The sequence below is a fragment of the Lepidochelys kempii genome, chromosome 2, assembly GCF_965140285.1.
Source record: "Lepidochelys kempii isolate rLepKem1 chromosome 2, rLepKem1.hap1, whole genome shotgun sequence".
In the NCBI taxonomy this organism is placed as follows: domain Eukaryota; kingdom Metazoa; phylum Chordata; order Testudines; family Cheloniidae; genus Lepidochelys; species Lepidochelys kempii.
Window position 1 is genome coordinate 238,723,147 of NC_136381.1, and position 12,077 is coordinate 238,735,223.

Here is a 12,077-nt window from a genome sequence, read left to right on the forward strand (position 1 = left end):
ATATATTGAGCTACGCGGGATAACCCCCCTCAGTTCCTTCTCAACGGCCTAAGATGGAGCCTTTAGTGTGCTCACTTGCCATTTTTCTTGGCGTTCACCTTTACTGTAGCTTAGTGTAATTAGTTTAGTTTAGTCCAATTAGTTAGTTGTCACTATTAGTTGCATAGCTCCCTTTTCCACTGTTAAGAGTTTTTCCATTGAACACCCTGTCTCTCTCAGCCCCCCCCCCACAAACACCTTTTTTTTTTTTTTTTTTTTTAAATTGAGAGGCCTTCCTTAAGGATTGTCATTTTTTAGGCCATGTTTCCGGCCTTCAAGTGCTGCCTTTCCTGGTGGAAGTTCATCCTGATTAGCAACAGTCATTCTTGGTGCCTCTAGTGTTTAGGGGACACACTCCGATGCCATCCAGGTGTAAGGTCTGTACTACTTTTATGAGCAAATCCAAAAAGAGAAATTAAATTTCCCCAAAATTCGGCTCTGAGCTAGCTCTGAGACCAGCTTTGGACTCTGGCTCAGAGGATCCCCCTGTATACTTGTTTTCAACTACATTTAGTGTACCTGTGTACCTTGATCACTGAGATCTTTGTGGGTTAAGGCCAAATATACTGATGGGTGCTTCAAGAAGAAGTTGTCTCCCACCAGAAAGCTGCCTATGAAGAAATCTGTCATCCCAGGACACTGCAGGTCCCAAAGTAGGTACATTTGAAGCACCAAGCAGTTCTGGTACTGGGAGTGCATCAAAGCCTTCAAGTTCTGCTAAGAGCCATGGTACTAAGTGTGTCCTCAAAAGAGAACCTGAGACACTCTGCTTCTCAGAAACAGGTACCATCTGCTGATGCCAAGTACTTTGACTCCAGAAGGCTGGTAACATCGACCTCTGTACCCAAACCAATATCCCAGTCTTCTGCTCCGGTGTGCCAGAAATAGCGTCTTCAGTATTGGCACCTTCTGTTAGAAACGCGCTTCCAAGCAATGAGTGCCCTGAGTACCAACCCCATCTTAGAGACAGATACTGGTGAAGCCGTCAGTATTGGTACCAACCCTGACTGTTGTGGAGCCTTCCTTGACTTCGACTCAGGTGCATTCGGTACTGCAAGAATTGGGATACTTCAGGGATCTTTTTGTTTCTGAAGAACTGGAGTCCCCACTGCTAATGGGGGGCTGATCAGTGCCAAGATCTACTGAGTCACCAAAACCATATCTTTCCCCAGTGCATGCTACCTCTCCAATACCTCTCCTGCTACAGAGGGTAGACAACGACCTGAATCTTGGCTATCTGCACAACGACTGGAGTATGTTAAGGATTCCTATTGGTTCCCAGATCTCTGTCCAGGAATCTCCCATCTCCCATGGAGAGTACATCCCCCCGATCACCTACCTTGAAAGCTGTCAGGAACTCCATTATCCCTTTCCTTCCCTTAATCAGCGGCACATCTCTCAAGGTCATTAGATAGTGTGGCCTGCGTGTTCTGTGTCAGTTGTGAAGGGCCAAAACAGTGAAGTTACGGAACTGGTGTATAGCCAGTCACATCCTCATTTCAGCCTCTTACACCCCAGGTGTACAAAGCACCACATCTGATCTCAGCAGGCATTTCTCCCAAAATTGAGTGGGAGATGGACACGTGGGTTTTCAAACTGATTTTTTCTGACCTGGGGGTTCTCATAAGTGGACTTCTTTGCCACCACCATTAACAAGAAGTGCATAAAATTCTGATCCAGATGAGGACTTGGGTCCTCAGTCCTTGCGGGATGCCTTCCTCATTCGTTGGATGATGGGCTTTCTCTGTGCATATCCTCCAGCACAGCTGATCTTGGGTGTGTTGAACAAAATCAAATATGACAAAGCTTTTTTTTTAATAGTTCCAATTTAGCAGAGAAGTCTGGTAGCCTTACTTGATTTGTCTAGCTTCTAGTACGGTGTTGTCTTCTGTTCATACCTCACCTACTGTCTCAGAATTCCGGATGGACTCTCAATCCCAACCTGGGAATTCTTTGTCTCAGAGCTTGGTTACTCAGTGGTTCTCAGGGATAGAGACGACTTGTTCTGCAGAAGTACAACAGGTACTGTTAAACAGCAGGAAGGTATCTTCATGAAACACTTTCAGAAATGGAAGAGATTTCATCACTGGTATACCCAGTGACCATTTTCACTGGTTCACTCATTCCTCTCCATTGTCCTTGACTACTTATGGGAATTGAAAGTCTGGTATCTCCAGGAGTTCCATCCAGGTTCATGTGGTGGCTATAACAGCCTTTCATTCCTCTGTTGAGGGATTCTTAGGTGTTTTCTCATTTCATGACAGCAAGATCCATCAAGGGTTTGATTAACCTTTTTCCACAGATTAGAGAGCCCATCCCTGCATGCTATTTAAACTTGGTCCTTGATTGTCTCATTAAACCTCCCTCTGAGTCATTGGCTACATGTTCCCTTCACCTGTGTCCACTAAAACCGCTTTCTTGGTAGTCATCACTTATGCCTGAAGAATTGGGGAAATGGTGGATTTAATGGCAGATTCTCTCTTTACAGTATTCAAGGAGAAAGTTTCATTACCTTTGGATATGCTGGTATCTTCTGAAGTGCATATTAACCAACTTATTTATCTTCCGTTTTTTTTCCGAAAACCATAGCAGACCAGGGAGAATGTTTCTCTTTGGATGTCACTTTGAATGTCATTGGACTTCTGTCTGGATAGAACCAAATCTTTTAGAAAGGCTCTCAAACTGTTTCATTTGCAGACAGATCCAGAGTTTCCACAGTCTCCTCTCAGAGCCTCTCAAGATGGATCTCTGGATGTATCATCTCTTGTTATGAAGCTGCCAATTTAAACCTTCTTTTAGGGTGCTTGCCCATTCTACAAGATCCAAATCTGTTTCTGTGACACTATTGGAAGGTGTCCCAGTGGCTGGAAGTTGTAGAGGAACAACCAGGTCTTCCCTGCATGCTTTCTTCAAACAGTACGCCTTGATTCACACTGCCAGATCAGATGATGCAGTTGAGAATGCAGTTCTGCCTTCAGTGTTGGACTCAACTGTGAAGCTCCTTCCTCCTTCCGGGGTACTGCTCAGGTGTCACCAGAAGTGGAGCACCTATCGTGACACTACTCGAAGGAGAGATTACTAACCTTGTGCAGTAACTGGAGTTCTTCAGGGTGTCCCTATGGATGCTCCACTACCCACTGTCCTTCTCTTCTGCTTCAGAGTTTCATCTCATGGGATTCTGTGGTAGAGAAGGAACTGAGGGCAGTTTGCCCATACAGCTCTATATATCCTAGGTATGGGGCACAAGGATGTCTGGATTGCGTGCATGGGCGAAATGGGTGCTGCTACCAAAAATCTCTGGTCAAAGGCACATGAGGTGCATGCATACCTAAAGTGGAGCACCTATAAGGGGATGCATCTTATAGAACTCCAGTTACTGCACAAGGTGAGTAACCTCTTCCTCTTGCCTTTTATGTTGCTAGCTAGTTCAACTGATTCTCCATCAATCTTCTGCAGTTCACCCTCACATTCTAATATGTTGTTACATCACTGTTCATGTGTGCTGAAGTTTCCAATGGTTCTTTAAAACTAATTGAACTACTAGGTTTTTTATTAATGGAACAGAATCTTCCCTGGCTTTGTAGAACAAAGACAGGAAGTGAGCTGTAGAGCATTTGCAGGTTTCCAGAGACCAGTGACCTTTTTTTGCATTTTGACACATGAGATGGGGACAGATTCTTTTCAGTTTAAAAACAGGAAAAATAACTTGAAAAACTCCAAACAGGCCCTCATCAGTATTGTCTCTAGAGGAAGGCACAATAAATGGCCTTTGGATTCTAATGTTGTTTAACTTTTTAAGTTAAACATTCATCATTCATAGGCAGTTAACATTTTGTGTAAAGAATCCATATCTGTCAGTGAAAATCAGTCCACTTATTCAAATGCCTAAATATGGATTTCAGAGTTTAACTTTAAGCAATCATATTAGACAGTGTTTTTTGTGCTTTGCTTTACAATTTTGAACATATTTTATGTTTGAACAGAAACGTAGAAAACACCGCTAAAACTTATTTGTTTTTAGTTCTTACAGCAGCTGTGACACAAGCCTCTCTGCAGTCTATACTCCATAAGATTCTCACTGCTGGACCATCTGCTTTCAATATTACTTCCCTGATTTCTCAAGCTGCACAACTATCTGCACAAGGTATTTAAAGTCTCACTTTCCCTTATGTAAAATTGTCAGATTACATTCTATATGGGTCAGTATAACTAAAACTCTCTGTCACTGAATGTCAACAATGGTAATTAAACTTTCATCTGAAGTTGTATGTTACCCTTCCTTTGAGGGTAGGATGTCTGATACACTAGAAGTTGAGGGCTTTCCTAACCTTAAGATGTGAGACAGAGCCTATGGTCAAAGAATAGTTGGCTGATGGACTAGATTAGATGAACTCTAATAGGTCTCTTCTGTCTTGACTTTTCTGATTCTCTAACTTGATAAATAATGTGTGGGTAAATGCCAAACTGCTTTTGGGGAACTCAGCATTCAGGCACTGCATGTTTCTGATAGGTTTAGATTAATCTGTTGCATGGAGGAAGAACAGACTATTAAGCATTGGATTCCTGAGGCTGGTTACGTAAGAATACCTTTTTCTCATGATACTTCTGTGTTTGTGATCAGTAGAGGCTCTTAACCTGGGGTCCATCAATGTAACCTTTAACCTCATTTTAAGTGAGATTGTGAAACATTTTTCTGAGAGGGATCTTTGACTCTGGAATGTCCTTCCTTCCTCCTACCTCTATGGTCTGCCAGAGTTCTGATGTTAACCTACCAGGTACATTATAAACTCTGTTTTTGGAGGCATCTTGGGAAGGTGTTAGTTTATATACAGTAGAGCTAGAGATTAAGAGGAGCTTGATAGAAAGAGTCTTGCAGTTGATTAGGGGAGGGTGTGTTTCTGTGGTGTGTGTGGTGGGATTTTTTTTTTTTTAAGTAACTATAGAATTGAAAAACCTACTGGCGCAGCGTTGGCTTGGGTTGTTTTGTTTTTTGTTTTTAAATGAGATGCTGAGAGCCTTAGGTAGCTGCTACATACATATTTCATTCTTCTAGGTGAAGTATATTGGAAAATTGTTGAGTTTAATTGGATTGAACACTTTACATTAATTATTTTGAATGAGACTCAGGTTCCCCTCTCCACATTTAAAGGCCCAGACTTTCAAAGATCTTTAGCGCACTGAGTTGAAACCAGATTGTCAAGAGCCCTGCTTCTGTGTAGATACCTAAATAAACTGATCAGATTTTTCAAAAATGCTCAGGACCCAATAGCTCTTGTTCTCAGGAGCTGAGCATTTTTGTAACTTCTCTTCTGATCACTACGTTGGATCTGTTTTTTCTTTGCATTTTAAGAGTGTTATTTTATTATGCTTTTTATTTTTAGTTTCCTTTCTCGTTAAGCAGCTTTTACGCTTAGGTGGGAAAAGGTGCTATAAAATACTGTCATGATTTCTTTTTATAGCTCAGCCATCAAATCAGTCTCCAATGTCTTTAACTTCGGATGCCTCATCGCCAAGGTCATATGTTTCTCCAAGAATAAGCACGCCTCAAACTAACACAGTTCCTCTGAAACCTTTGATGAATACACCCCCGGTATCGTCACAGCCAAAGGTAAAATGCGTAATGATTTATGTGCAAGTGGTGAGCATAGGACTGAATGGTGGTAACCTATAATTTGAAGAAGGGATAAAGAAACCATTTATGAAAGTTTTGTGTATTACTGATGCGTAATCCTGTATAGAAGTGTAAGCATATCGATATAAGCCACAGAAGTACTTTGTTGATATAAAATGATGAAGAGCTATTCTTGTTCCCAAAAACCTTTCATGGTAGAACTGTACTTCCATTAAGAGACTCTGCAAAACTGGTATTATCGAGTTCTCTGTTGTCTCGATTTCCATATGAAATTTGTTATTCTTACAAAAGGAAAGACTGTTCTTCAGTGCCATGGTTTTTAACAGAACGAATATTTGAATGTTTCAGGCATTATCCAGGATTTTTCTGCTCTTTTGCACCTCCCTCTTCCAATTTGATTTTTACTTAGAGCTGTCAAGCTGTCTGGAGTAGCTCATTAGCATGAGTGCCAACTGTTACAAACCAGGTCACAAACCCCAACCTGGTTGTGAGTTTTATACTTGGATTTCTCCAATCAAGTGTCAAATGTGAACTTGCAAGTACCGTAACAGCCTTCACATGGCATCACAGACAGTCCTCTTGGGCACTCTGGACTGTGATAGACTTTTCCTTTACACCAATATTACAATATTCAGTCCCAGGTTGAAGGACCAGTCACTTATCCGAGGTCAATTGCATCCTAGGTTTCTCACCAAAGAGACGGCTTGTAGCTAGTCCTATAATGAACTAAGATTTATTAATTAAGAAAAAGAAATGTTATTTACAAGGTTAAAGCAGGCAAATATACACACATAAATGAGTTAGTCTTAGGTACCAAAAGGTAATAGAAATGGCTGCGTATACAAGCTTTTTATGTTCTCTAAAGGTAATCCAAGCTAAGCAGCTTAGGGATCCTTTGCTTATACTTTAAAATTTGGAGAGGACAATATTCCTAACAGGATAGTGATACAGTTCCTTCTGGTCAGGGATTTTTATTCCCTTCCCGCAGAGTTCAAACTGATGGGACAAGTATTTTCGCCCGTCTCCTCTTCATGGGTGCATGTGTTGGAGGTGGAGGGGGGGAGTCAATAAAGTCTTTGTCCTTTGATGTTTCACAATGGCTCATTTGGTTTCAGTGGGCCTTCTTCAAACACCCCCCCTCCCTTCAGTGGTGCCTGTTGCAGTAGAACTTACTCATAAGAACACACACGCACACAGACACACACAGAGGAATTGGCATTATCATAGTGAACGAGGCAGTGTCTAAAGTGATTTCTGGAGCTGTGATAGACAAAACCAGCCATTAATTTTCTTAAATAGGTAGAGAAACTTTCTCATGGGAGCACACTTGCTCCTTGAGCTAGCATTTTGATGGGCTTTCTGGGTTACGATCAATAAAACAAGCTTGTATGAAGGAGAGAGAAGGTTGCACATGATGAAAGAGGCTCTTCCTGATACAGACAAAGAGCCTCAGACTTTGTGAAAAGAATACTCCCAGACTACCACAAGGTTAGGGATCTCATCATTCCTTTTTTTTTCTGGGCTGAGAATTGCTTGAGTGGATCAATGACCAAGAAAACCACACTTTGGACAATCAGCTCCCTCCAACGGTCACATACTGGTCCTTTCAGTCTTTCTCAGAAGTGTTTTCCTGAGCCCAACGTATCTGCGGAGATTCATCACAGTAGGTCACAAGTATTGTTCGCTCAGTTCTATAGCACTTTTCCTGACAAGGCCTAAGATCAATTGAGACAAGTCTGTTCTGACCCCTTCTGAATACATAGAGTTTATAGGGGCAGAACGGGACTCCAGGTCAGCAAAAGCATACCTTCCTCAAGAAAGATTTTCCATGATGAATCACCTCTTTTCACACCTTTAGTCTTGTCAGAGTGAGACTCTGTGAAAGTCTGCATCGTTATACAGTATCATATGGCAGCTTGTCTGACTCAGTAGCTTCAACTTGGACATGTCATTCTGATGCTCCAGCCTGATGCATCTATCATTTAGTCCACCTCTTCCACTTCTGAAGCTCCCAGAAATAATTTTACAAAACCAAGGCCAGGTGCTGCACTTGGATCCAGCATCTCTGCATCTAACAGCATGGAGGCTAGGTGACAAACTTCTGTGGATAGACATTGTTATGCAGCTGTGCAAGAGGTTTCAATCCAAAGCAGAGTTGCCTCTACTAGAAAGACCTGTCAAGCTAATAGGAAGCATTTCTCGTTGTGGTCCATTCAGCCTTTAGGCTCTTCTATTCTAACTATTTTGGACTATTTGTTGACTTTGAAACACTCAGGACTCTCGGTTACACTTACTGCTAGTCATCTGGCTGCTATATTAGTGTGTCATCCATCTGAGTAATTTGATTTTTTTCTCAACCCATGGTATCAAAATTTTAAAAGGGATTGATTCATGATGAACCCTCCCTTAGAACCCATATTGTTCTATTCATTATATTACCTCTATATTAAAACAGCATTTTGGGTAGCCATCATCTTGGCTCACAGGGTGATCAAAATTCAGGCTTTTGTCAAGCCTTCCATTAACTGTATGTCATAAAGACATTTACTCTCAGGCCTCATCCAAAATCTTTACCAAAAGTGGTTTTAGATTTTCATAAAAAAGCAATTTATATATTTTACCAGTATTTTTTCCTAAACATCATAGCTTTCTAGCATAAGCTAAATTCCACACACTAGATGTTCTTAGGGGTTTTGTCTCCTTAATCTTACCAGAACAAAACCATTTTGTAAATCGTCCGGACCTATTGTGGCTTTTGGTGACAAGTCTAAAAGGCAAGCCTTTTCTCTGAGTTGGAGTGTGTTACAGACTACATTAAGATTTCTTGTACATTAAATAAATTACTTCTTTGCTCTCAAGTTAGGACTCTCTGTACTAGGGCTCAGTAAATGTGTTATTTTAGGAGGGAGTCCCTATTTCCAAGATTTATAGGGCACCTACTTGGAGTTCTGTTCATACAGTTTACTATTCACTATTCCATTGTGGAAGATTCTAGATCACAAGTCCAGTTTGGCAGGATTGTCCTGCAGTCATTATTTAGGTTAGAACTCTTATTGTTCATTTCCTTGTGAGGTTATTGCTAGTCAGTCACCCACAGTGGGATTTACCTGGACAAATGCTTGAAGAGAGCTTGCTTAGCTTCAGTAACTGGAGTTCAAGATACTGTTTTCCATTTGAATCCCCTGATCCACCTGCTTTGCCCCTTGATACAGAGTCCTCACCTGGATATTCTGTATTAGTGAAGAAACTGAGTGACGATTGGGGCTGCTTCACCCTCTGTATGCTCATTGTACAGGGTGCGAAGGTGAACAATGGCACATGTGCAACACCAGCAGATGTTGCTGGCTAAAAGATTTCAGGCTTGTGCGACTGGAGTGCTCTGTATGCTTACAGAGGGATCAGTGCAGACAAAAACATCTAAAAAAACCTCCAGTTACTGTAAAGTAAGTACCCTCTTTCTTCGAGATGAACCTCTGCCTATTCACAGTCGCTACCTACTTGTCTCCTGTCTTTAGTGTCTTAGTTTAGGAATTTCCATGTTAGTGGAAAGAACTGAAAGGAACCCTGTGGAAAGGAGAGGGAGGGAGAGGCAAGTGTCTCTAACAGACACTGTTCTCCAGAAGATTCCGGTGGCTTGCAATTGGGCACCTTGATTTCATAAGCGTGATTATTCAGAGGCTCATCTCAAAGAACTCTAGTTACTGGTTTGGGGATAGTCATTAGAACAGTTACAATCAGGGGGCCAAACTGATGTGCATTTTTTATTTTGAAAATGTGAATTTTTCCATTTCTAATAGAGATGTCATACTTGTTGTTACCTAGTTTGTGTAAGAATTCTCAAAGCTGTTGAAGGTCCCTATTCGAAAATATAGAAATACAGTATTAGAGGCAAAGGCTTGACATACTTTAAAAAAATTGAATCGTGGCATTCATAGTAAATAATGCCTCTTCAATGTGAAGTATAGTGTAGTACGACAGAGTTCATGTTAGAAGCAGTATTGGTGCTTTGGAGGAAATGGATAGTTGATCTTTGATTGTAACTCTTTTAATTATTAAAAATTGGAAGTTTGAGTGATGTCAAATTTATCTAAAGAAATTGGTGCCTATAGTGGTGGGGTATTGAGGAAAATAGCAGATGGCTTTTATCCAAGTTAAATTTTAAAGAAATACACATTGCATGAAGTGAAAGGGCTGTAAATCTAGAGCCAGAAAAGAAGTGGGATTTATTTGACATTTGACATATATTTATTTCTCTGAAATTTAAAGTACTGGACTGGAAAGCTGCCAAGCTAGAGAGATCCTTGATCTGATTGTACCTGGTAATTCCCATGTTTCTTTCTTTAGTTCGTATGTTTGAGATTTATGATGCAAAGGAAATCTGACCCAAGTTTTGAACATTGCAGGTAACTACTCCAGGTGTAAAGCAAGGACCAGCTTCACAGTCAGCACCTCAGCAGCCGGTAATAGCTGACAAGCAGACAGGCCATGAGCCTGCCTCTCCTCGAAGTCTTCAGCGCTCAAGGCAAGTTGAAATATTTTTGTGTTGCTTTGTTGCTGTTACTCTGGATAAAACATACATTGTATTCAGTGCCACTAATGAGCTTGGTTTTTGGTATACTTAAGACCAATGTAAGCATATTAATTAGCTCTACTATTGCAGAAAAGACACAGCTACATAACTTGTTTGATTTTTTACCCCTTTCTGTTTGGCTCCACAGATCTCCACTTTACAAGTTACGTGCCCTGCCAGGTGAACCACAGAACCATTCACAGCAGCAAAATTGAGGAGTGTACATTAATGATTCTGGTTCATCATTCTGGAATTGAGGGTACAAAGGATCCCACCCTCTAAACATGCTTCATTTCCTCCTCATCTGTCTGTGCAGTTACAGAACCAAATGTTGTTCTCTGCACATGACTGGTTATTAGCTTTAGAAGTTTGTGGTTTCTTGTTTTGGTATTCATTTTTAAGTGAGTTTTTAGTGAGTTGACAGCTTCTGTTCACTGACTTTGTTGCTTTAAAGGTATGCATTAAGAACAAAACAAGCTTCACAAAATGCTCTTCTTTGCCCATAATGTTTTTCACCAATGTCCAGACCCTGTCTGACATGTTTGCTTGGTGTGTATATACACATTTAGCCTGTGATGGTAAGGCATATGGGGTGTTTGCCTCTTGCATCAAGCTTTCCTTTTGGAGGAAGACTTGGAGTCAGAGGATCTATGAGAGATCTCCATGTAAGGAATTCTCTGCTTTTGAGCATGTCTGATCGAAAGTTTGACTTCTGAAACCATTAACTTGTCTTAGGAGCCATCTGGAGTGGAGTCAAGGTCTTCAGAGTCTTAAGATCCAATGGCTTCAGATCCAGCTCCAGGAAGGAGAGCAGCTGAATTCTTTAAGGCTAGGACCTGCCAGCTTCTGAAAAGGCATAGTCACTCTTCTAGGTCAACAAAAAACCTATTTATTTATTTATTTATTTTAGAAGTTGGATTAGGTGTCTGATCTGAAAGTTGATTCTGATTGTATCTTTGTGTAGGTGACATCCTTAAACCCTTGGAATGCCGAATGAGAATAGGCATCTTCTTGGATCTGAAATGGTCAGATCCTTAGTCTGCACTGGTGGGAGCTTTCTCACCAAATGCCCTCTTTGAAGTCTTTGTGTTATTAATGGACTTGTATCCTTCCTCTGTTCCACTCTCCTATCACTTTCAAATCTCTGGCTTCTTTATCTCTCAGAGCTGCCACCAGAGATAAACTTTTCTGGAGACTATATCCATCAAGGTCAATTTTGTGAGGAAAGAGAAGTGAGTCAGGAGTTCCTGGTCCTTCAGCACCAGCTGATTTACTGAAGCTTTTCAGTCCGTTCCTTTTGCTGGTTACTGGCTTTCAGCTCCACTCGGGATGTCTTTTTTATTTCAAAACAATAGAAGTATATCTTATGGGTAATGTACGTGTTTGGGCAGCGGTTCCCAAATTATTTATGGGTATGACCTCATTTTAATGTAGTAGTTCCTCCTCAGTCAACATGGAGGACACCAATTTGAAGAGCAAAATGGCGTCCTCCATTCATCATGAACTGGCATGCACTGTACATGTGAGGTCATGCTGTGCAGCGCAAAATGGCATCCTCCACACACTACATATCGCTGTGACCCCATCTGCTGATTGTGTGACCCACTTGGGGTGTCAACACGATGTTTGCGAACAGCTGCCTTAGTTTCTGTGGACTCCAGCTCTTTTTCAGCTTCTAGTTCTTTTGGAAGCACTTCAGCTACAAATATAGGAGTGCAAGTAGTCCTGTGGTCTGGAGAAGTCTCTGTAATTAAATGCATTTTATTCCACCCAGTGGAGGATTCAGAGTAACTGGACTAGTTTGTAAGTATCTTTACCCAGCACCACCATCAGATG

General features: G+C 41.2%; 1 protein-coding gene across 3 annotated transcripts in view; it reads left to right on the plus strand.

The window, feature by feature from the left end:
• WAC (WW domain containing adaptor with coiled-coil) overlaps nucleotides 1–12,077 on the plus strand; it is a 117,521-nt gene that overhangs the window by 90,078 nt on the left and 15,366 nt on the right. For 2 of the 3 annotated variants that reach the window (XM_073334355.2, XM_073334357.2), the window contains 3 exons: nucleotides 4,061–4,183; nucleotides 5,499–5,647; nucleotides 10,075–10,193. In XM_073334355.2, coding sequence (XP_073190456.1) covers nucleotides 4,061–4,183; nucleotides 5,499–5,647; nucleotides 10,075–10,193 — 391 coding nt within the window. Of the gene's footprint in view, nucleotides 1–4,060; nucleotides 4,184–5,498; nucleotides 5,648–10,074; nucleotides 10,198–12,077 lie in introns of all 3 variants that reach the window. The other variant, XM_073334356.2, reaches the window with a different exon arrangement.